Genomic DNA, 25,832 nt, shown 5'->3' on the forward strand with positions numbered 1-25,832 from the left:
TATGAACAAAGTATATTATTCAAACATCCAGAGATTTAGAGAAGTAATGTATAGAAAAACCTAACAGGCTAATAAACCCTAAACTTTGTGGAATGGAGAAATCCTTCATGCCTCTGTAGCAGAGGGTGGGCAGGAGGAACATTACAGTAGACCATAAGCAAGGTGTGTCTGTGGAAGTCCTTGGTTTTAGTAGGTCACTGATACTCTCCTCTACAAACTTAGGTTCTTGTATTTCATATTTAGCAAGGGCCAGCAGGGATGAAAACACAGGCAATGTAGGCTAAATATTTTGTGGAAGACAAAGATTTATGAGATTCATTTGTCTTCCCTAAGACTTGATGGTTTGCTTTCAAGTGTAATATTTAGTATCTGAATTTTTTGACCCAAGTAACCCCATCTCCTTTTGTGCATGGTGTAATATTGAGAGCATATTCTGAAATTATTTCAAATGTTGTCCTTCTTAGGGTGCATTCCAGCAGGAGGGAACCATTACTCTGCACTCTTGGCTGCAGCTTTGGGAGTGTGGAATTCAAAGAATTCAAGTGCTTTGAGTCTAAAATGCACTGTTCAAAGACGGCTTCCATTAGCTTTGTGCTGTAAATAAAATATACTCACTGAAAGGTGTGAAAGGCTGTGGAAATAGGTAGAAATAAGTTTTCTCTCTTTAACAGTAACCGAATCAACCAGAGAGTGACGTAAGAAAAAACTCTCAGTGTAGGTACCTGCAAGGGAAAACAAAAATCTCCTGAGCATAGGACTGGGCTCTTGGTGCTATTTTTATGTACTTGTCCTGCAGCAAAAATGTCCCTTTTTAATTCAAACAATTCTGGGGAGATCTCCTAATGGGATACAACTTAGAGCAAGAACTATTAAACAACAATTCTTAAAGCTCCATAGGCCTCAAAAATATGAAATGTATGTTACCTCTGTGCTATTCCTTGTTTTGTAAATGAAGGAATGTGTTCCCCTCATGAGTAGAGGGCAACACATAGTTTCATGAAAACATGACAATTTGCATATAAGGAGCTTGCAAAAAACTGAGAGCTGGAGGAAAGCACAGATGGAAGGTGGTGTGTCCTTGTTCCTTAAAAGGTAAGTGGCTGTACCTATGTACCTGCAAAATGAAAGGCAGTTACTGTCTGGAGAGAAGAGCTCTTGCTTGTGCCTGTACTGTGCATCATCTCCTCAGCAGATTGGATTTCTGCTTCTTCAAGGCTAAACCAGGAAAAGCTGCCTGTGGCAGCCCAGCCTGCTCTATTTATAGTCCTTCCCCTTCTTGCTGAAGTGTGGCACCTTGCCTCTGCAGCCTGCAGAGCTGAAGTGTGTTCTAAATAAAATCAGTGCATCTGAGATGTCATGCCCAGACCAAATGCTCTCTGACGCAGCTCCGAGGAGTGCTCTGGAAAACCCCTGCCTCACCCAAGGCCCAGAAATGGAATGTGCTCCCAAATTTGGAGTGACTACATTTAACAAGTGTATCTGCCTAGCAGCTCTCACTTGCTTCCTGTGCAAACCATCCGTGTGTGCTCATGGAAGAAAAAATCTGTTTACAGGCATGACTGCAGCCCATGTATGGGGACATATTACACACTTTTGGGTTTGTGCTTTGTGTTTTTTTAATGAGATGCTGCCCAGATCCTCATCAATCAGGTTTGGGTCTTCTGTTTCACACCAGTATAGTTCTTTTGAATTTTACCATTTATACAGGTCCTTGGAGATTACAGCCCTCCAAGATTTCCATGCATGGTGTCAGTATTTGCATACAATATATAGTTTTCATCACAAAAAAAAATGGTAATTTACAGTTGAAGCATGATTTGGACCAAATTTTAAGCAATGTAAGGCAGGTTGTAACCCTGTGTGGGAAGCTACAATGCTATGCTCTCGCCTCTTCAAAACCACTAATTCTGTAAGGGACATCATGGAATTGGTACAAAGAAGGAAGATTGGGAATTGCACAGAAAAATAAAGAAAGACGTGCTCTTCAGTGATTCCTTCAGAGATAGCAGACACAGCTTGTCAATACAGTTCAGTTCATCTTCCCCAAATTATTCCTTTCAAATAGATTTGATAGCAGAGAGGGATTTTTGGTTAAGCTGACTGATCTGTAAGAGGCTTGTGGCCTGCATATTCAACTCTGTAATAAAGTTGTCTAAAGTTGGTATTGACAAAGCACCAGGAAAATACACTGATTTATTGCTTTTTTACCCCATTATTAATCCTGCATTTTCTTGCTCGTGATGCTGTTACTGTTGAATTTTCAGTAGCATTTACTTTAAACAGAACTGCCCACTCCTCAAAAATGTTCAGACCACAGTCTGTAGGTCTAGCATGTATTTAAAGCCTTTATACATGTCAAATATTGTGTAGCAGCAAACTCAAATCCCTGTACATTGGGCAAGGGCAGCTGTTGACTCAGGTAGGAGCCAAGAGCTGTGCTTGGAGTGCAGCGCCAAGCATGGCTGTGGGACTGCCTCTGGCAGTGCAGGTTCAGCCCAGAGGAAAGACTAGATGGGATTTCTGTGGATCTAGGCCAGAGCTATTCGGTGATTTGGTGATGGTGACCAGTTCTAGACTTGGCTGTGACATGTTTCCATTACTTCTGGCCTTTTTGGGAGGACCTGCTTTCCACAGCACAGTCTGCCTTGGGAGTTGCACAACACTGACCCACAGAGGACACCGTGGATTATTGTTTCCTGATGGCTGCAAGAGTATCCAGAATCTCAAGGGCACTGAGTAGCTGCCCCACATTCTGGTCTGTTTCCTCCTCAGCCACCAATAAGACAATTGTCACGAAAGTTTTGCAGGATCCTGCAGGAAAGGTGATCACACCAGGGCATCTCTTCCCAATAGTATTCTTCAGTATTACATTCTTACATGGTTGATCTGGGCCAACTGGCCCAATACTTTGCTGGTGTGATTCAGGACTATAGCATGAGCAGGAGCTGCTTCTAATAGCAATATGTGTGTGGCAGCCCTGCTTTGGAGACTAGCTCAATTTCACAGTATGGTCGCACATTTTATCAATCAGTCAGTCTCTGAGCCAAAGAGTGAGCCCACTGATGTTTAGCTTAGTACAACTACAGCCTCTGGGACAGATTTCTCTTCAAAGAGTACTTTCTCTCTTTCCAAGAGATCTCCCCTTCTCCTGCCTGTACTCTCCTGCCTCCACAATCTTAGTTAAATCTTCTGTCACCATCTCCATGTCTGGGGATTTGCAGAGGGAGCTGAGGTGCAAAACCATGTAAGGGCACATGTAAGTTCCCTCTTCTGTTATGCCTGGCAGTAAAAATAGCCTGTGCAGAATGTACGGATTGAGTTTCCCTTCCCAGAACAATGTCTCTTTCCACTCTTCTCAATGTGCAGGTGGCCATCCAAGGCTGACACTCTCTGCTTCACACCCTGACTTCCTTCTGGAGTAGCCATGTATGTTAAGGAGTGTTTTTATTTTCTAGAGCTTAATGATGGTGTCAGAAAGGTTGAGCCTTTATAGGTGAAAATCAGGGGGGTAGGCCAACAAGTCAGATAACTTGGTGGAAATCTGTTAGAGCTCACCATCCAGGGTGAAGAGGCAGATGAAAGACTCTATAAGCAGCTGAGCATTTCACAATTGCTAGTCCTTGTTCTTGTGGGGGACTTCAACTTAACAGATGTCTCCAAAAACAGCAGAGAGAAAGCAGTTGAGAAGGTTCCTGAAGTGTGCAGCTCAACAGAGAGTGTTGGCTGGAACTTGGGAAAAAAAGAGAGTTTATGACCTGTGGAAGAAGGGGCAGGAAACTCAGGAGGACAGGAATGTCATGAAGTTTTATGGCTGGCGAAAATTAGAAGGGCCAAAGCCCAGATATAACTTTACCTGTCAACTACCACACAATAAAAAAATCCTTCTTAAATAAATCAGCAACAAATGGAGGGCTAAGGAGAATCTCCATCCTTTATTGGATGCCAGAGGAAACACAGTGACAAAGGATGAAAGTAAAGGCTGAGGTACTTATTGCCTTGTTTGCCTCAGTCCTGAGTAGAAGACCACAAGTCTTACAAGAAGCAGCTGAAGGAGCTGGGGTTGTCTAGCCCCAGCTCTGGAGAAAAGAAGGCCCAAGGGAGACCTTATTGCTCTGAAAGGAGATTGTAGCCAGATGAGAGTTGGCAAATTCTAGGTAACAAGCAACAGGATAAGGAAATGGCCTCAGCTGGGGCCAGGAAAGGTTCAGAGTGGATATTTGGAAAACTTTCTTTGCTGTGGTGAAGACATGGTAATCAAGCTTTGGAAAAGCCTGCCCAGGAAAATGGTGAAGTCACCATCCCTAGTGGTATTTAAAAGGACCATGTAGATGTGGCACTTAGAGACATGGTTTACTAGTGGGCTTGGCAGTGCTGGGTTAACTTGATGATCTTTCCTAAGGATTCCTTTCCAAACAATGGTATGATTATATGGTTCTTCAGAATGACAGTGAAGCTGAATATTTTTCATCACTATGAAAAGTCCATCAGCAGCATAAATAAGCACAAGCAAGCTCTCCTAGGTTGCTTGTGATTTTAAGGTTATGAAACATTGAAAACATTCTGAAGTGAGAGGACGTGTGGGTTGCAGAACAGCAGTAAAAACCCACAGAACTGCACAGCAATTGAGACATGATGGGACCTTTTCATGTGACGGGGGATCAGAAATAGTAGCTCAGCCTGTTCACCAGATTACATTGTAGCAGTTGCTCACTATTAGATTGACTGTTACAGCTTTGCAGCTGAAATTACTCTTTCCTTCAAGTAAATTCCTAGTTAGCTCCCTAAGTCCCAGCTGCTTTTGGAGTGTCTACTTACAGTAAAACCCACCACTGGCAAAATTCAGGTAGATGCAGCTAATGAAACCAGTTCAGTTGCCTCCCATGCTAAACCTTTCATTTTTAAGGTCATCAGTCTTCCTGCAGAGATGACAGAAACTCTCCTTGTTTCTTTCTAGCACAGCTCAACCAGGCAGGACTTTGTGGCCTGTTTGGCAGATGTGAGGGACAGTCACTCCTGCCTTGCAGAAGACTGTGATAGCATAGGCCTGTGGCATCTTTATATCCAGCAGTGTTTTCCCTTCCTGACATTTGCATTCCCTTCCTCCCACATCCTGCTGTTGCAGAGTGCATAAGGAACATAGCAGCAGCCACACTGGATTAGGCCAAAGACTTCTATCCTGCTTCTTCAGGGGGCATGTGCAGATAAATAAATATTTTAAAACACTTTAAAATGACAACTACAATTTGGGTCCTAAGTTTAATTTACTCCTAAAGTTGTCTTAGGCTTTCTGCTAAAAGAGAGTATAAAATATATGATTCTATTGGATTTAGGCACAAAAGCTAACAAGTGAGACAGGTGGAATTCTAATGCATTTAAAAATAAACCTCAATTTCTAATACAATTTGCTTCCAATCTTAGTAAAAGAGAGATAGTGTAAAAAAATTACAGTTTTACTGTAATTTATTCCAATACTAATTGGAATAAATGCAATCTTAGAATAGTATCAGAACAAATATTCTAGACATGATAGAATGCTTTCAATTTATTTCTACAGTTTCCATATAGAAATGTATTTAAGCTAATATATATATATATACATTCAGTAAATAAGCAGCCTTTGTGTGTAAAGTAACCCGGTACTTCACCACATCCTGTAATTTAATCTAGCTGGTATGAACACAAGCTCTTCTGATCTGTAGCAACTATCACTATCTTAGTGTAGATCTCATACTCCCTATCTGTTGTGCTAAAAAAACTGTAATTAGAGGGCTTAAGCTAGTCTTATTGAATTATATTATTTTTCCTCCCTAAACCAAAGATACATCAATCTCAGTTTCCTTCTTTCTGTGTACTTTTGCATCTATATTTTGATTAGAAATCTTATGTTTTCAAAAGAGAAAAGAGTCTGTGTTTAGTAGATTTAAAGCCATTCTAATTCAATCTGAGTGCAGAAAAAAGGCATTTCCAGGGCATTTTAACTGAAAGGTGAGTCTAAGTTCACTTGGGCTCAGGCTGCCACACATGCTGCCCCTAAGTTCAGCAAAGTGTAACAGAACATGGAAAATTTTGGAGGTTGCATTTCTTTTCCACTGTGCTAATGTCACCACTATAGGATTTTTAGTTGCTGAAAACGTGGGTTAGCCTCAAGACTCTCTTCCCCTTCTCATCCCATCTAACAAGTAAGAAAAACAAATTTGGCAGCCAGATAGATACTTGGTCTCTCTGGTCTCACCATGTGCATTGTAATAAATCACTGTAAAATCTCTAACTGTGCCTCCTTCCCTGCATACATCTGGTCTCAGAAGAATTCAGGCAGAGACAATTTCCCATAAACAGGGCATTGACAGGTAGCTGCCTGTCACTGTCCTTTTAGGAATGTCTGTCTTCTGATTTACCAGAGGAAACATTGGGTACTCACCCTTCATCCACCAAGGAACAAGTGCACGTCAGGTGATACTGGCAAGCAGATGGATGTTTGTGCTTCAGTTTATTCCTGCTACACCCTCTTCTGGTAACTTGCTGTCTGCCCACACATGGGATTGCAGATTTATTAGATTACACTGCAAATTCATTAGATTGCAAATTCATTAGATTACACTGCCAAGAAGTGGGCCTCACAATAACAAAATGTCTATTCCAAAAGACCCAAGGTGCCCTTCAGACACGTGTACTAGACACATGAACATCTCCCAAACTGGCCTGCTTGTCAGATTTTTAGTCTGATTTTAGAGTCTGTATTTTTATCCTGCCAATGGTTTATTAACCTTTTTGTTACAAGTAGCTTCTAGTAGTCTTTGTTATATTCACACCAGATTCACAGCAGAAGAATCTAGGCTAAATTTTTTCATTTACATTTTCTTCTGCATGACATCTCCCAAAGCTTTTTCAGTGGTGTTGTTTCAGGGAGATGGAGTTGCCATGGCTGGTCTGTACATCAGGCTCTGGTTCTTTGCATGACCCAGGCTGTATAGTGAGTCCAGTGAGGCAAGACTACAGGATTTGGCCTCCACTTTGCTCCACAAAGAACATTGACTTTGCAGGAATCATTACGTTGTATGTGCAGTGGATGAGATGCATCATAATAATGCAGTAATTATTTTAAAGATGCTTGTCACTTTGACTACTTCAGCAAAAATATTCAGGGTTGTTTGCTCTTGTTTTGGGAATGATCGAGAAAAATCAATAATCATTCATAAGCCTCTCAAATTAAATGGTTTCCATTAAGTACCAGATGCCAGTACAGCTTTTTGTGGATAGACTTGTCTATAGATATCCATATATAAAATAATAGTATATTTTCAGAGTGGCACCAGCATAAACCATTTGCATTATATGAGCTGTATCTCAATCAGATTTTGGCTGGGATAAATGTGAATTCTTAACTCCTCACTCACTGCTCCAGAAAACCAAACAAGTAGTGCAGCCATTTTAAGCAGAAAATGAATGCTTTTATACCTAATAATCTCCTGAGTCTGAATTGGCTCAAGAAATTCCAAGACTTGGCACTCAATGTAAGCACTCAGTGGAGGAACTCCAGTTAACTGAACAAAAGTATAAATCTGTCCAGAGCCAGTAGGAGCAAATCTACAACAAATGTAAACCAGTAGAAGGAGACAGAGCCACATTGTATGGGAATGCAGAGCACAATCTGTACTGCATTAATGCTCTACATGGTTACAATCTTCTACAAACAGAGTTGGCTGAATCTGAACATTGATCAGCACATGTTGCATTTTCCTTTGATCTTGTAATTGAAACAAAATATTGTGTTTAGGAAATAAGACCCTGGCAACAATTTCTACCCAACATTTGGCAAATCAATTAGTCTATCAATCAAATCCCCTATCTGTATTTCCTGGTCTGTGACATGTGAATACTGAGGTAAGAATGAACTAAACATATATTAAGTGCTCTAACCTCCTTGTAGACATTTGGCATACTAGAATTGCAAAGTATTATTCTGTTTAGGAGTGCAGGTCTTGCTAATTCTCTGTTACCCTTCAGACTGTTCCATTTTTGAATATTTTTAAAAGAAAACTCCCCTAAATTCTCTTTTATTTACAGTGCATATTTTTGTGCTTGTACTAGTAAAAATGAGCATGAGGAAATAATTAAGACTGTGTTTTTTGAAAATAAGAAATGTCTACGAAAATGCAGTGAAAAATTTTATTATTACAACAAAATATTTGCATACAGTAGGGATACCATTCTCTACCCCAGTGATTCTACTACCTGTATGTGTCCCACATATGGCTGAAAGGCTCTTAAATAATCCCTGTGTTTGCTGCTTTTATAATACTCATTTGCAGCCACTTTTGATTGAAACTGAGAAGTTAAACTTTCAAATCTCTTGCAGGAAAAGGAGGCAAGATGTAAACAAGTAACAATGTCATCTGAAGATTTTTAGATATGCTTCCAACTGGGACTAGGGAGAAAGACTCTCATTTGCAGTACACACTGATCTAGTTAGAATTGACACAGTATAGCACTTAGATGATGTAAACCAGCTTATTAAAAGGAAGCTCACTTTTGTGGTATTTTTTAAAGTATTGAAGGTGCAGGGAAGTGCACCGAAGCTAGGTAAGATCCCCAAGTTCTACTCCTGCTTCCCCTAGAGATATAACTCTACTTTCCCCAGCCTTGAACTTGTCCTTCTCCAGATAGGACCTGTTTTTCTCTTCCTCTAGACACTCTGTTGTTAAGCAAGCCAGCTCAGCACATTTCCTTCAAGCAACCAGCCAAACCTTAGTCAGCCATATGCAGGCTCCTGGTAACCTACAGCTGAGAGGAGGCCCTCTTCGACTATGATGAAGGACTCCAGTGATCTTATCTTGGAGGGGATAGGCTGCAAAACGTAATTTACAATAATCTCCAGATGAGCTTCTGAACAGGAGGCAAAAAGAGGTCTTTGGCAAGTAATGGCAATACTGTTGATGCAGATACTGACTTCTGCTTTACTATTTATCAGAATGTAAATCTGTAAAATGTGGATCTTATCTTTTGGAGCCACAGATGTGTTGGTACAATCTTCCAGTCAGTGAGCTCTTGCAGTGGAGAAATATTAATCCACTGCATTTTGAACCTAGATTTATTTGCTGAAATCTTATAGAATCCTAGAATAGCTTGGGTTGGAAGGGACCTTAGGGATCCTCTAGTTCCAATCCCCTGCCATTGGCAGGGATACCTTCCACTGGACCAGGCTGCTTAGAGCCCCTCCAGCCGGGCCTGGAACACTTCAAGGGATGGGACATTCGCTTCTCTGAACAACCTGCTCCAGTGCCTCACCACCCGCACAGGTCAAGAATTTTTTCCTAATACCTAATCTAAAACTATGCTTGCTTTGGATCCATTCCCTCTTGTCCTGTCATCACATGTCCTTGTAAAATGTCCCGCTCTTTCTTGTGGGTTCCCTTCAGGAACTGGAGGCAGCAAATAGATCACCCCTAAGCCACTTTTCCAGGCTGAACAATCAATTCCCTCGTAGAAGAGGTGCTCTGTCTTTCCAATCCCTGTGGTAGCCTCGTCCGGACTTGTGGAGAAACACAGTGGAAAACACAGCCAATAACACAACTGGAAACCAACTCTCACTTGAGGGTGAGGTGAAGATGTGCAGTGTCAGGCAGGAACCAGTGCCGATCCCCTGGGATGACTCCATGCAATCTCTGGCTTTTGGAGACCATCTCTATACACAGTTTGTGTCTCCTTTTTTCCAGGAAGCAACTGCAAGAGCTTGGGAACAGCTGGAGATATGTCATGCTGGCTGTTTACCTTCTCCACTCAGAGGAGCCAGCCGCTGGAAAGCAAGTTTCTGCTTTAAAAGAGCATCTCCCTCCCCACTGTAGAATCCCAGAAGATAAGGGTCCAATGTATGTCTCAAACGCTGATAACTGGATGGCTGTGAAACCAATGAATCAGATAGGAATCCCATCAGACAAGAATTCTTGGTAATAGCAAAAGACTGTTGGTATTAACACACTGTGAAGAAGAACAAGTTGTGACTGGAGAAGGGGGTCATGAGGAGGTAGGGTACCACTTTTCTCAGATAAATATCCTTGCTTAAGTTCTTGGAGATAAGCACAACAAACCACAATGCAAGCAGAGGAATGAGGCCAAGACGGGCATGGGCTGTAGGAGGGATCAAGACCCTTGATAGAACAGACTGCATGAGAACTAATTTACATAGAAAGAGAGAAATGAGTCTTCAGGGCAGGGAAACCTATCCATAAAAAGGTATCCCTGCCCTGAACATTAGTTGGATCCCTTTCTCTTTCTCTCTCTCTTTCCCCTTTAATTCTTCCTTTCTCTCTTCCCTGTGCCCCTTCCCCTTTCTGCAAAACCCCCTGCCGTGCGCTTTTCGTGCATGTCCGGGACTAACTTACACCAACTCCTATGCCGAGTGCATGATTTCCTAATCAAATCTTCCGGTTGTTTGCGGGCCCTATTGCCTGGCTCCCTTTCGACCAAGCGCATTTACGAGATTGGAATCGCTTCCCCTTAAGGCTGGCTCGCCGGACCGCCACTTCCGCATCCCGCTCCGCTCCCTGACGTCACCGCCGGTGGCGGGCGCGGGTCCCGCCCCACCGTTGCCGTGCCCGGGAGCCGCACGCGGTGCTCGGCCGCCCGCCCGCCCGCAGGGAAGAGCGGCCACCCCCCAGCTGTGCCCCTGGCGACTTCCTGTGGCTTTAGGCCTTTCCCGAGGCCTTGGGAAGCGGGGAAGCGTGCTGTCGGGAGGCTGTGCGTGCGTCGTGGGCGCTGCAGGCGTTGCTGGTGAGCATTATAAACGAGGTTTATGGAATCACAGCGTGGTTTGGGGTGGAAGGGATTTTAAAGATCGTGTCGTTCCAACCCCTCTGCTATGGACAGGGACACCTTCCACTAGGCGAGGTTGCTTAGAGCTCCATCCGGCCTGGCCTTGAATGTTTAATATATGACATGTTTACGACTTGCTCACGTGTACGTGAGAAGAAGAACATGGACTGCAGGCTTTTTTTGCATTTTTTGAGGATGGACGTTCTGTAGGCAGTAAACAGTTACATTCCTGTTAAAAATTGGGAAAATAGTGTTGGAACTTGAGGAGCCTTGAGAACTTTGCTAAGTTTTTCAAAAAGAAGGTACAGCATGCATATACCGGCCGTGAGCACAGTTAAGCAGCACCTAACGAAGGGCAGGTAGTATTTAAAGTTATGAGTATTTTGTAATGAAATTTCTGTAGCTCTTATGTTGCTGCTAAGGTGAAAATGTCCCCTTCCTTGTCACTTTGCCACAGCTTTCTGACCACAAGCTTAGTTGCTGCCAGCATTGTGGAATGGACTTCCACTAGCAAATTAAACTTTAAATGCTGCCAATTAAAAGGCCTCATTTTGAGACAAACAAAAATGGAAGAACTGGACTTTAGAATCAACACTGAAATGTGTCTGGCTCATTTCTTGGTTTTAAAAGTATAAAAAAACCCACGCCAAATCTAAAATACCTGGCTATTGCTAATCCTGTGGCAGTATGACCATTGGTAAGGAAATGAGAAAACACTCAACCCAAGGCTCTTCTCCAGAGTGTGAGAAACTTGAAGTTGGTAGAATTTTCAGGCTTCATGTCACAAAAGCAGTGTACAAGTTACACAAACCTTTATGATAAGTGCCTTTCTCTTTGAAGTGGCCTAAGATTTTTAGCATTGTTTTTTCATTTGTGATCTGCTTTTCCTCTAAATAAATAAACAGTACACCAGAATGGACTGGCCACCATAGCTCCAGGTAGATGTTTTTTCCCGCATCAGTAAAATTGATGCTAAGAACACAAACATCTCACAATTACTAAATTATATTGAACCAAAAAATGGGTAAACATGCTTCTAATAGTGAACAGCCAAATAAAAATAATAGCACTGCCAAATAAGAACCAGTCAAAAATACATTTTGAATTGCTGTTCAAAATGGTACAGAGAGGCACTACACAAATTGCAAATACAGAAAATGGCATTTTAGTAAAGGGAAGTGCTTTTACATGTATTGTGGAACCAGTGGCTAAAGGAAACTAGGTCAGCAGTTTGAAAGGATTGGAAAAACCTCTTGGCTTTAATTCTGGATATTCATAATAATGGTGCTGATACCAGTGGAGAGTGGCAGCAGGTTTAAGAAGTAGTAAACTCTCCATAGTTTACAAGTATACGGGAGGTGCAAACTGCAGGCAGGTAATTTCCTGTTTGCTGGAAATTTGGTAGGACAGAAGTATTCATTATTGATTGTTGTCCCCACTGTGTGTAAACTGATTTGTCCAAGGAGACAGTCTTTAGCTGCACAAGAAGTTCCTGGTAGGTTCAGTGCCAAGAAAAGGATATGTTTTAAAGACCAGTTTAGAGACACAAATTTAGTGTCACTTTAGAGTGAACATGAACTGAAGTGTGGCAGCATATCTGAGTGTGGGAGCTTTTATGAAAACCTCTCATGAAGAAGTGTTCTGCACATACCTGAAGAAAGCTGTTTTTTTAATTGTACCTATGCTGGTTGTACTGATGGGTTGGAGATGAACAAGAAACAGGTTATATTGGATTTGTTCATAAAAAGAAGCCACTAAGCCACTGTGTCATCCAAGATGTGGAATTTGGGACAATTGATTACAGAGTAAAAGTGTTTTATGAATTTTGCAGATGGAGTGAAGTTTTACATGAGTGGATATAGATGGGGCTGTGGTGAATGAGGGATGTTTAATCCAAGCTGTTTTCCCATAGGATATCCACTATTGGCTGAAGTATAAATGAGCCTATAATACTATTCTCTCCCTTAAAATTTTAATCTTTTAAAACAGATTAGAATAAACTTTGCAAATCTGCTGAAGCTCAAGTGACTCAGTGGCATCAGCAAAAGATTGACAAGTGTGAGCTGTTTTGTAGGATGGCTCTGTGCAGGATTTTTTGGTGGCTGGAGCCTGGATTTGAAGGCAGGGATTTCTTGAGGGCTGTTTACCAGTTGTACTATAGTGCAAATTATGCCCCACATAACTACCGTGGCTTGAGTTGGGATATTTTTAAGGGGATCAAGATAAGCCTACTAGTGTATACATGATATTTAATTGTAGGCTTTTTTACTTTTGCAATGGAAATCTTTCTTGCAAACAGAACTGTGAGTTTGCATTGCAAGAGTTCTCTAATTGTAGAGATTTGCTCTCCAGCTGCCCCAAGCAGGCTTGAAAGGACAAAGCAAAGCAGGCCTGTGGGCACAGTGATGACTAGTGGGCAAGTAATTATTTATTATGAGCAATAATACGTGTCTGTCACAGATTACAGCCTTTTGGACTCAGAACTTTGCAAACATGGATTTCTCTGCCCTAAGGAGGTTTGTGGCCAAAGAACTTAATTCTCATCTCTGGTAGCTTTAAATTTAAAATGCTCATTGTTCTGTTGCCCTACAGCCACAGCAGTAAACTACAGTGTTAGAGAAGTTACACACTTTGCTGCACCTGCACATCAGCTGCATTCACTGCAGGTTGTGAGTCAGAACACACGAGAGGGAGGACAGTGCCAGTTTTCAGGAGCTGACAGAGATGGTTTGTCATATCGATGACGTTCATGTGTTTATTTTGAATTTCAGAGCGGTTTTATATGTCCTGACTGAAAGGTTTTGGGTTTGTTTTTGTTTTCTCTAGTTTGTTTTTTTCCTCCATGCAATCAGTAAATATCCATGAAAAGAAGAAATAATTTAATTACCTAATCTGATTTTTATTAGGTGAAAAATCTGAAAAAATAAAGGATCTGAGCTAAGTATGAAGAAAAGGCCTTTTAGTGTTTAAGGAATAGGCAAGAATTAACATGATGAGTAAATTGCAATATTTAGCAGAATGCTAAATCGCTTTTTGTCTTCTGTTTACATGTTACGAAATATCCCAAACTTGCAGTTTTAATTCCACTTGAAAACCACATGCATGATGCTAACACTGAGCATTTTTCATTTCTGCTCGAGTGGTTTCTTATTACCATGTTGACAGATGCATGTAGCTTCTACTATGTTCACCGAGTATCTTCAGTAAAATCTCTCATAGAGGTACTTATGGCCTAATTAGAGTTTATATCTTTCAGTATGGGGCTTTGCGGGGGGCAGAGGGGGGGGTGTGAGCAGGGAGGGAAGTTTGGTTTTGCTTTCTAAGCAGCTGGCAATTGCTTTCTAAGGCTTGTGTTAAATCACCTCTAGATATATTAAAAGATTATTCATAAAAGCCACCTGAAAATTGACTACTGTTTGCTAGTAGTATTGTCCACAACCATCTGTATTCTGTTTGTTTTTATTTAAAATACAACCAAGTTAAATGCCATATGAAGGTATCTTAGATTAATAGCCATGTTAACACTACAGCAAACTGCTTTTGATTGTCACTTGTGTAGTTGTTTTTATCGAGTCTGCAGAAGATGACATATTTTCTCTTTCTCCTTTTCATATTTGTGTCTTTTCTGTGGTTCATTAATAATGTCTGATATTTCCCTCCCTTTCTGCAGTTTGTATTACCTACTTTGGTTTATAGTATATTGATATGTTGACTGCAAAGAGAACAAGGTGTTCCTTGTGTTCTAAGCAGAAAATGCAGTCATCTTTCTGAATAAATGAGAATTTATTCAGAATTTTTCAGAAATTTCAGAATATTCAGAAATCTTGTACCTATGGAAACTAACAAACATTTTTTTTTAAACAGACCTAAATGCAATGCATAAATTTTCTCATGAAATTCGTTTACTTTTGCAATCTAAAGTCCTTTTCTTCCTCAAATACATATTCTTATGGGGTTTTTCCCCAAAAACGACATGGCAGCTCAGGGTTATTAAAAAGGAAGTTTGTTTCTGGTCAGTTTGTGTTAGGAAGTTGTACAACATTTTTCATCAGTTTTTTTGCCTCTGTGTCCTTAATCAAAGTAGTCAATTTCTTTTGTATTTATGTTTATGGGTTATGAACCTTTCTTTGCATTCTCAAAATTTTAAAGTGTTACCATTGCACAACCACAGGTTATGTGTTATGCATCATAGGTCTTATTGCTTGATAATGAAAATTCTATCTTATTTCCTTTAGAATTCCCCATTGTTTGCCTTACCTAGCTAGAATTTTTCATTACTTCTCTTATCTGAATATTTCTACTATCCTTAATTTTTAAAGTGAGAACTCAGTCCCAAATAAAATCTGGTTGAAAGTCAATAAATTCAAATAAGAAAATCTGTCTAATTAACATTGTCTTCAGGGACTGACTTAAGTTTTTGCTTATTCAAAATACAAAAATAAACACTTGAAGAACTTTGAGGAAAATTTTGTTTGTTATTTAATAACTGAAACATAACTACTGAGGGCAGTATAGCTTTTGGGTGTATGTTTAGAGAGTCATGGAGTTCCCTGCTATCTTTGGCTTTGTCATTGTGCAGGTGTGAGTACACAACCCATGTGTTGACTTTGGCAGAAACAGTTTTTTGGAGTTTCTAGTGTACACGTTTTTAATGTAGTTTGCTCAAAATTATTTAAGGCTGTTGACTTGCCTCATTGTTGGCATGTTTAGAGATTACTTATGCTGAAACAACAGTGTAACGGAAATACAGACAGAGGTCTCTACACAGCAGGAGTAGGAACTTGCTAGTTCCTGTTGAAGTGAACAGAAAACACAAGTTTAATAATTTCTTCCCGCTCCCCAGGCAGAAGCAGCAGACTTATCAGTGAATGGTTCTTTACACAGGCTAAAGGGCAGCCTTCTTCCATTGAAGTTCGGTTGTTGGAGGTTAAGATTTTTCCTTTTCTTTCTTTTTTCTTTCATGGAATTTTGTCCCATTTGTTGTAAGAGACAATAACAACCGATACTTATGGGAGACAAAAGAAATGGCCAAGGTGGGGGAAGGGTGCGGCTGCCTATTCTCTTACCTGAGGGGCTTTTTCTTGGGAAGGGCAGAGATATGGTGAGATTCTGGCTGGGGCGTGAGGGGCTGGGCTTCGCCCCGGCTCTCTCTCTCTCGGCATCGGAGGAGGGACAGAGGAACAGTCGGTCTGTGGTCGCTGCCCGGAGGATTTGCTGCCACTACAGAGCTTTTGTCCTCCCACTGCTTCTCCTACCTCAGGTCAGCCTTTGCTCGTAAGAGCAGCTGATGAACTGGGACCTGATTAACACCCGATCCGGCTGGAAAGGACCCTCACCATCTACTGGGGTACCTCAGGGGAAAACCCGGACCCGACCCTCTCCCCCTTCCCGGAGGGCGCGTCTCCCCGCTGCGTGTGGCAGCTGCTGCAGAGGAGCCCGGCTGCTGCTGCCCAGACTCTCCGTTTTCTGACGCTGCCTCGGGCTTTTTTGCTACACTTTTACCTAGCACCCCGTGTCCAGCCGACCTCCCCGAAGCTCCTGCTAAAGCTGCGGGGTTTTCCGTTACATTTTCTTTTGCCCCCGGGTGTGCCTGCCTCTACAGTCCCAGCCGCCGCTCCGAGGTTCCTGCTGCAGCCCTCTTCGCCATCCAGCCCGCCCGCCATTACCACGTGAGGGAGACGCGGCTGAGCTCGCGCCGCAGCGCCCCCTGCCGGCGCGGGGATCCGCCGTGCCCGGCCGGGAGCCACCAGCGCCCCTGCCGGCTGTGGCTGGAACTGCACCGAAGGGGAAAGTGCCCGACAGCCGAGAGAGGCTCCAACTGGGTTTGTGGTTCTGTTTGGTGTTTTTGTGTTCTGCCATTGTTGTTTTTGTTTGCCTTCTTATCCGTATACATACTAGTAAAGGTCTATTATTCCTTTCCCATATCTTTGCCTGAAATCCCCTTAATTTCAAATTTATAATAATTTGGAGGGAAGTGGGTCATATTTTTCCATTCCAAGGGAGGTTCCTGCCTTCATTGGCAAACACCTGCCTTTCAAACCAAGACAGATTTTTCCCTTTCCTGGCTAATAGTGTTGAGTAAATAAATATTCAGTAAATATGAGGATAAGCATAATTCTTTCTGGTTCGTGAGACAGCAATGATAGCAAAATGTATTTCAGACTGTATTTGTTATCTTTTCCTTCTATGCTCCTATTCTGCTTCTGTCTTATTCCTTAATTCTAACTTGGTATACTGAAAAGAATTTCAAATATGTGACTGCTTATCCTTGTAAACCAGCTCCAGTTAATTTTGGTAACACATACTTGCTATAGGCTTTTGTTAGTTCTCTTTTTTGTTCTTGCTGGTGCTGGATACACTGATTAAGGGAGAGAGAGAAGTTGGAATTTATCACTGTGTTCATGCCTGCCTGTCAAATCAAGACCATAGTAGGTTAAGTATTGCAGTGATGGAAAGATCTGTAAGTGATTGTTGGATTGGATTACCCCTCTTCCTGTTTGTGTAAGTGTAGGTAACATGTGTTGACAGACACCTTCTTACCAAACTTGGCTGTATTAACAACTAGGAAAATATAGTTTCTTTTGTAATTTTGAGGGGTTTTTAATGCTGTATTATATGACCAAAAGTTAATAACAAACATTGTTTCTGAACCCTTTTAATCAACCTAACATGGCAGATTATAAAGCAGGTGGTTAGGAGAGTAGAACGAAACACAAGAAGTGTTATTGTGAATGTCAGAAATAATTGTATTGGTATTTTGCCTTTCTGTGGGCAGCATCTTGTGGATCCAGCTCAGCTTTCTTCCTTGGGTCTGCCACAGCTGACAGAAGTAATACTTATGTATGTGGTGTGTGGCTTACATGCTGGGGTGGGGAGGGGACCTTTACCATGGCTGGCATTGTGATTCTGTACTCAGTGTGAAAACCAGCTCTGACCAGGATGAGCAGTCATGCAGCTGAGTAGGATTATAATTCTTAACTGTGCAAACAATAGCAGTGCAACTGGGCTTGTTAACTGCCTGATCATATTTCTGAAATCACGTGGTGTGGTTAAAACTGAAGTTGCAGGCAAGCTTGAGTAGCTCCACACCATTTTTTCTCCCAATTGTCTTCCTTTTTGACCTCCAAGAGACAATATAAATAAAAATAAACCTCTCTCACACATCCCTGCTCTTGCCAGGGAAAGGGAAAGATCAAATCATTATCTAAAACAAACTGCAGTGATGTGACAGCTCTTGCTGTTTGTACTGACTGTGTGGCTTGGTGTTCATTGATAAAGTGCAGTCTCTTTGATTTCTGTTCCTTCTCTCTGTACTCAGCACCTGGAGAGTGGGATTATCACACTTTAGTCCAAGAAAAGTCTGCAGTGATCCAGGTGTTCCCACTTTTCTTGATTCAGCTCACCAAATAGGCAGGAAAAATAACATATTTCTTCTCTTTTTTCCTTAGAACATTCGAAAAGTTGGTGCTCAGTAGATATTGTAGAAAATAACGTAGCTCTAAGTAACATTTACTCCCCAAGATAATACCTGATTTATGATACGAGAGGAATTAAAGATATTGATTATAAACTAGCAGCCAGATGGCTTGGCAGTAGCCATACCATGGTACTGTGAATTCTGGGAACAAAAAAAGGGTGCTTTGGGATTTTTCACATCTTATTTCCTAGTTGCACTGATGTGTTGACAAGATTGCAAGAGTATTCTGAAATCCCAAAATCAACTCAGCTTTGCTACAGGTAGAGTTATATTGGGGATTATAATACCCCATAGGGACTTCAGAAAGCTGGATACAGGGTTCACAAGAAGAATTTTTTGGATCTACTGCTAAATGAACTGACCATGACATAACTGGTGCTGAAGTAATGTCTCTTTCTAAGAGAGACTGTATCTCCATTGGTTTGGTTTGTAGTTTGGGGTTTTTTTTTGTTAGTTAGATAGTTTTGGTTTTGTTTTTCCTGGTATCCTGCCTGCTGCTTGGTGTAGCTCTTTATATAGTGTGATTTATAGAACACCTCTTTTAAACATGCAAATAATTTCTTTCTATCACAGATTATAAAAGCTAAATACTGTTTTAGAACCGTTGCAAGAATAGGCACTAAAGTTGTGCAAATTGTAATGATCCGTCATGCCATTTTGCACAGGAGTTAGGAGATATCCCTGAAATGGCAGAACCTTTTACAATGTTGCTGCTGGCATTATCTGCAAGAAACTCTTCACATGTAGGCATTTCTTATAATGTTTAATGAATGAATGCTAATGCTTTGTGTTGTAAATTGCAGTCTTTAAAGTACCTACAGTCTGTAGGTACTTAATGAAATGATTATTATTTTTGTTTCCACTTTCCAGATGGAAATGTCAGAAGATGATAATAACATGGAAGAATACCCCACTGAAATTCATGATTATCTCACAGCATTTGAAAAGTCTCTTGGTTCTGTAGATGAGATGCTGAAGACAATGATGTCAGTTTCTAGGAGTGAGCTTTTGCAAAAGGTAAGTTATCTTCCTTTTTAAACTCTTTTCCTTGTTAATACACAAATACTTGAGAGCCTGAACTGAAATAACAGGGTCTGTTAGGCCAACCACTGCGCTGAGAAATAACAAAAGTGACACTCCTACGCTTGACACTTACTGTTAAGTCCTTACATTTCTAAGAAATCTAGATGGTCTTACAAGCTCAACAATGCAACACATGCTCTTCCAAGCTGATAAGTGATAACTTTACCAGTGTGTGGAAGAACGGCTACGTGACAGAGGCCACGTTCTGGACCAAGAATCGGGAGGATGCAGCTAATCTGGGTCCCTGCACCTGCAAAACACTGTGTCCTTGACCATAGCTGTGGTACAATAACAAGTAGTGAGAGAGACATGAGAAAAGAAAGATGTAACCCCTAAGGTATGAGGAAGAGCTGATATTGTAGTATAGCCAATAGATTGCTTAGCTTGCAGAATATGTATGAGCTTATTACTTGTTGTGCATAAAAGTCTGATGATGCTCTCTTCAATAAACGAAGCTTGCTAAACACTCATATTGAGCGTCCAAGTTTCCCTCACCGCGACACCAGTGAGACATTTAGCTCAGGGACATTATAGCTTATTCCTGACCTTCCTTAACATGCTTGTCCATAATGGAGAGGTCACTCACATTTTTGATTGAGACTTCTTCACAGCAAACTGAATGGAACTGATGTACCCAGCAGGATGTGAAGGTGAACTGGCAGAAGTGAGAATTGATCTGATTCCAGAAGTCTAGACTTGCAGAACCTGAGCTCTCTCCTCTAGCTATGCTATAAGTCTGCAAAATGTGACTTTTTTTAGAGCAAGGTAGTGCCTGAGAATTTCATATAAGCGTCTCTGTCTTATAACATTTAAAGCCTAATGTGTAATTTATTTCTGTAGGGCAAGAAAAAGGCAACACATGAGGGAACTTCTTTATCCTGTGAGGATTTCTTACACAAATAAATTATGAAGAAAACGGTCTTGACAACACAGATCTTTTTACAGTATCCATGTTAGAATAGTGAGCTCTACAATGATATTATTAGAGTTTCTGGAAGTCGTGTAGGACTAAAATAATAAATTGACTTAGACAGTCAAGGGAAACAAAAACCCTTTCATTACCTTTATCCTTCCTTTGCTTTATATCCATAAGTATTCTGACATGCGTTGAAGACACGGTCTGCCATGTGTCATGTTAACATTCATTGATTGTATATTGATGTTTGTGTTTCAGCAACTTTTAAACTTTTTTTCCCCTTCCATTGATAGCAACAACTATTTTGAATTAAGTTTCTGTGGAAAAAAAGGGACTTTATTTCTGACTATGGGAACAGTAGTCTTAAGAGATACATGCTAAGGGATTGTGCTTTTGGTGTATGGCACTGTGGTGTTTAACTTCAGACTGGGAGAATTACACGAATACTTGGAGAGGAGAGAATGAATGGTCCTGTGATGGCATGGAAATAAGGCATAAACACAGTCTCAGTGAACTTGTGATGCAAAAACATGCTCCTTCAGTGTGTATTCTTTTATGAATACATTTGCAATTATAAAATGTGCACATTACCACAATCTGTGCATATCTTGCTTAAAAATCTTCAAATATAATGGTTTTTTTTTCATTCTAGTTAGATCCTCTTGAGCAAGCAAAGCTGGATCTGGTTTCGGTGTACACATTAAATTCTATGTTCTGGGGTAAGTATGTGGTGTAAAGAAAAACGTAGTATTTATGATTAGCAGTCAAACATCTAGACAGCCACAAACACTAAATAATCATATCTCATAGCCAAATAATTAAAAACTTGTAATTACCCTGAGTACCCACATTATTGCCAACCATAGGGTAAATGATGTTGAAATTCTGAATCAAAAATCTATATTTAGAAAAGCTAATTTTGTACATGCGTGAGTATGTTTCTGGTTCCTTTGTGGCAGTCTTTTCTGTTCTTTAAAGGACTGAAAGTTTAACCATTTTAGTTGTTAAATTTTAACCATTTTAGTTGTTGGGGGTATTTTAGCTGCAATATTTAATAATAATAGTTTGTCAGATACTTAATGACACTGTTAACAATTCTTACTAATGATTTTATGTGGAAGCCTTGGTTTTCCTATGTGACTGCTTGATAGGGTCTTCAGTCATAGATAGCTTTCAATTTCAAAACAAGCTTGTTTTTTTTCTTGTAGTATACTTGGCTACCCAGGGAATCAATCCAAAGGAACATCCAGTGAAACAAGAGCTGGTGAGTTGCGTACACTACACGTGTCCTACTTGTGTAGGATGGTTAGCCCAAATGGAAGTTTAAAAATGTTTATATCTACATTTCAAAATGATACATTGCTCTAATAGCATGCATATGCTACATGGTGTTATAAACTACTTATATGCCCTGCTGGGCTCTTTAAATTAAGAAAGTAATTTTTTTACTTTTAAACAGTACTGTTTAAAATAAAGTTGTAGAGTCTGCTGAAATTATAAAAGGATGATGAATGATATCATCTTATCTTTTCTTTTTTTCCACCTTTGGTCGAGAATTGGATTCTGTGCAGAGCAACTTTTCACTTGTATCTGTTAAATGGAAAAGTGTTACAGGCCTGATAATAATTTATAACTTCCAGTATGGCATTTTTTTCCTTATAAATACTTGGAATCATGTTAATCTCTGAGGCTGCCTTTTCTTACTTTTGTATGACTCTAAAAGTACAGTGTGGTTGATTTACTAGTGAAGACGGGAAAGTGCCCCCCTCCCCCTTCCAAGCCCTTCAATAATTCATTTTCTCAGCAGTAAAGAATCCAGTTCCGCAACAAAGCTAAAAGCTTTTTTGGCACCAGTTGTATGTGTATTGTCCAGTAATTCTGCATTAGTGACATATTTACGACCTATAATAAATCTTTAGTTTTGTCTTTATATTCCATTTTGATGCATGACTACAGTAAAGAAAGCCAGCTATCTTGAAAATTCTGCTGACTTAAAAATCTGAATCATTTAGCCTGAAGAAAAAATAGAAATCCAAACTTCTCACTACTCATTTTAATTCCTGAATAAATGAAAATATTAAATCTCAGCAGATGTGAAATAGTTAGCTTAAATATAATCCTTGCATTACCAGTGGAATGGGAGAGAGGACTAAAAATGTAGAAAGCTAGCCTGAATAACAAGAATACTTCTATTTTAAAATTTGCGAGGTTTTCAGTAGTCTAGACTGTATCATATTAAAAAATGCATCAGTTAATACTTTGTGAGCTTTGTGTCAGTTTTTTGTTCCTCCTATATCATGTAGTGTTTGAATATCATGTTAATTTAGTGATACTATGAACTTTTATCTCTTCTGCTGTGGGTATTTTATGTATTTTGTATTTTGCTTCACAACTGCTGTTTTAGCTCTGAAGAAAGATTGAATATTTTCATAGCCTTGTTTGTTACTCAGATCTCTTTTCCTTTTGCAAGTATCAAGGTTGAATGAATGCACATTTCTTCCTTCTAAGACATTGTGATGTTCTTATTCATGTGGAAAGGGAATTAAAAAAGACTTTCTGTCATGATTATTTTGTTTGTAGAATTGCTCTCCTTGTGTACATACAGGTATTCAAACTGTATTAATAAAACTCACACTCAGGCTATCAGAATTAATTTCTTTTGTCAAGTTGACATTTTCCAGCTCCTTTTTCCCATGTTAATACATGTAGGTTTGCCATCTGTTCTCATTAGCCATCTCAGTCACCAAAGAAATATTATGTCCGATCATGATTTCAGACCCTCTAAAGCCCTCCTTGTTAAAGCTGTGTTTTTGATACAGAAGGAGTGGCCAAGTTTTTGACAGTCGCTTAAAATGATCACTGAAGAGTTGAAAATCGGTTCTGTAGTGTAAGTCTTGTAACTTTTGTTCCAGATTCAAAGAGGTGGCAATGGCTGTGAGAAATGTGAGAAATATCAAAATTTATTTTAGCAACATCCACACATATTCTGTTAATCCACATTCATAATTCAGGTATCAGAGCACTACATATATGTGTATATATATTACTGTTGTTTGTATGACCATAACATCCAAAGGCCCTACAGTTAAAGGCTATATTAGGCTAAATATGTAGACTTGAAATCTGTAAACCAAATTGTTAAATATTTTGCAGAGTTACTGTAAGTGTACTCCCTTGTCAGTGAAGAGAAGCAGGCACTTATCAGAGGGAGATTCCTATCATCTTAAAGCTGCTTACTACCCTCTCAAAGTAATTTTCTTTATTTGTTGCAGGAGCAGATGAGGATGAGTAGGCACATAAATGAGATTGTTAAGCTGGGAGGGTATACTTCTGTGGGGCTGAGTCCAAGTTGTGGTTTGGTCAAAAAACCCCCCATAAACACCAAATAATTGATAGGCTAAGATATGTCATATAGGCATGCCCTTTTCCCTGGAAATAGCCTGTATTGTTATTTATGGCCATAAAATGAACTTCTGATATGGCTGGAAATTCATCAGGTTGCCCTAAATAAGTTCTTTAATAAGACCTCTTGACCATTTCAGGAACTTAAGCCCTAAACTTCTGGGGTACAGACATGTGTGATGCTTGTACCATCTTTGATTTTGTGTAAGATGCCTTTTTAGCTTTGCTTGGACTTGCTGATTCTGTTTTTTTTTGTGGACAGTAGTTAGGTAGTATAATGCATCCATAAATATGTCAAATACCTAAATATTATTTTGGCATCTTTATGTAGGTCAAACTCCAAACTGAGTTCAGTATTTTATTTTCTAACTTTGCTTGCAAGGACAGTTCCCATATCTCTGCAAATTAAATGCAGAGTCTGCATGTCTGTAGGACTTTGTGTTCCTGTTATAGTGGGTGTCATGCAGATGTGTGGTAGGTACCTGTGATGGAAAATATGCTAAAGGAAAGTCTCAAGTTTGCAAAGGGCCTGGTATATTTATTTAAGTAATACTATTCTTCTAGGTATTATAGTTCTAGAAGTGTATAGTGTGAAGAACTTCTACTCATCGATTCATTTTAGCAGTAATCTTGGGAGAATGGTTTGAAATACTTTTCCTTTTTTTTTCTCCCTAGGAGAGAATAAGAACATACATGAACAAGGTCAAGGAAATAGCAGACAAGAAAAAGGCATCCAAACTTGATAAAGGAGCTGCTTCTAGATTTGTAAAAAATGCGCTCTGGGAACCAAATGCAGAAAATGAATATACTTCCAAATCTCCTGTTAAAGGAAAAAAGAGACAAAAGGACTAAATCTATTTTTCCCCTCATAAGAATTGTGGACACCTAGAACTTACTTGGAAATGTTTTGCATACTGCATGCATCTCATAGAAGAGCTGTATAACAGATTAATTTATACTTACAAATTTTACAGGATTGTATTTTGTCCAGAACATTTGTCACTGCGGTGATCACATTTAATGTGTATCTAAAAGTGCCATTTGATGCACATTGGACATTTCATTACTCACATGATAATAACCTGACATATACTTGCTGGTAATAAATACTAGTGATGTTTTGTTTATAATGCCTATGAATTCAATTTTTAAATGATTTGTTGACACTTTTTTGTCAATCAATCTCCTCAATATTAAAAAGTTTCGAACACTGCTATCCAGTCTGTGGTGTTTATGAAAGAGCATTGTGTGAAATGCCTTAGTTTTAGAGTTTTGTAAGCCTTATTCATTGTATTAAACTCTTTTCAACTTGAAGGTGTGCAATATTTCCTTACTTCTGTTGCCTCTGAGAAAGCAGGGCTTCAAGGGTCACAAGCAAACACCCTGGATTCTGCTCTAAGCCCTTGTGTCTAGTCAGTGAAAAAGTTACATATCCCCTAAGGCAATTTGTGGGGTCGAAAGAAAAGGAGCAGGCTGGGGATGGGTATTAGGAAACAGCACATGCAGGAGCTTGATCGAATTTTGGCTGCAGTGCTCCTCCCTTAGTGCTAATGCTGGGAGAAATGTGCTCTGGGGTGGTAAGAGTGTGGCCATCTATTGGTGTTTCTCAAGTCTTCATTAGGGAAAGCATCCTCAGGTGCAAAAAAAGCTACTGCTCTGTCTTGGAAATACTGTATTTTTCCTCAAAATGTGAAGATTAGTTGTTTAGGAAGGGTGGGGTGTTAGGTGGGTTCAGTTTTCAGTATTCTGCAATGCAAAGCTCAGTTATCTGCCCAAAAGCTATTTAACAATTAGCAAGGAATTAACAATTACAAAGGAAAAATAGAAGATTTAGCTCAAAAAAATGCAGTATGGGTAGCAGTTCATTCAAGTCTTTGGGAAATGTTGTTAGTATAAAATGATAAGAACAAAGCTCTGGTATTGCAAGCTGAATGATGTTCAGTGGATGGTTGCTGTCCTTGGCATTGTACTGCAGCAGGCAATGCAGAGTGTGAACTAAACTGAATTAGGTATTAAAATGAAGGTTTTTCCCTAATTGTTATCTAAAAATTTTTTCCCTAATTGTTTCCCTAATTCCCTAAAAATTAGGTTTTTCCCTAATTGTTATATAAAAATACACATTTGAAAGGAAAAATTCAATGCATT

The 25,832-nt window shown here is 39.9% G+C and overlaps 1 protein-coding gene and 1 long non-coding RNA gene across 3 annotated transcripts; one reads left to right on the forward strand and one right to left on the reverse strand.

Moving 5' to 3' along the window:
• Positions 1 to 8,152: 8,152 nt before the first annotated feature.
• LOC118685089 (uncharacterized) lies at positions 8,153 to 10,485 on the reverse strand. The gene is made up of 2 exons (XR_004979921.2): positions 10,380 to 10,485; positions 8,153 to 9,895 (listed from the first exon to the last, which is right to left on the reverse strand). It is a non-coding gene; the product is annotated as an uncharacterized LOC118685089 (long non-coding RNA).
• An 87-nt stretch (positions 10,486 to 10,572) lies between these two features.
• Positions 10,573 to 25,001, forward strand: C1D (C1D nuclear receptor corepressor). Of its 2 annotated transcripts, none has more exons than XM_036380758.2 (5): positions 10,573 to 10,767; positions 19,157 to 19,303; positions 20,938 to 21,004; positions 21,494 to 21,549; positions 24,363 to 25,001. In XM_036380758.2, the coding sequence occupies exons 2-5, from the start codon at positions 19,157 to 19,159 to the stop codon at positions 24,537 to 24,539; spliced, it is 447 nt and encodes a 148-aa protein (XP_036236651.1). In that variant the 5' UTR covers positions 10,573 to 10,767; the 3' UTR covers positions 24,540 to 25,001. The 2 variants fall into 2 exon arrangements, with proteins under 2 accessions (XP_036236651.1, XP_036236654.1); XM_036380761.2 differs by lacking the exon at positions 10,573 to 10,767 and adding an exon at positions 16,165 to 16,631.
• Positions 25,002 to 25,832: the final 831 nt, after the last annotated feature.

The sequence above is a fragment of the Molothrus ater genome, chromosome 3 (assembly GCF_012460135.2).
Source record: "Molothrus ater isolate BHLD 08-10-18 breed brown headed cowbird chromosome 3, BPBGC_Mater_1.1, whole genome shotgun sequence".
NCBI classification, from domain to species: domain Eukaryota; kingdom Metazoa; phylum Chordata; class Aves; order Passeriformes; family Icteridae; genus Molothrus; species Molothrus ater.

What these genes read in the sequence shown, in the direction of transcription:
- C1D (XM_036380758.2), top strand. Translation starts at nt 19,157, where the DNA reads ATGGAAATGTCAGAAGATGATAATAACATGGAAGAATACCCCACTGAA. An exon ending in GGAGTGAGCTTTTGCAAAAG is followed by an intron (nt 19,304 to 20,937) that starts GTAAGTTATCTT and finishes TTTTCATTCTAG; the next exon opens with TTAGATCCTCTTGAGCAAGC. An exon ending in ATTAAATTCTATGTTCTGGG is followed by an intron (nt 21,005 to 21,493) that starts GTAAGTATGTGG and finishes TTTTTCTTGTAG; the next exon opens with TATACTTGGCTACCCAGGGA.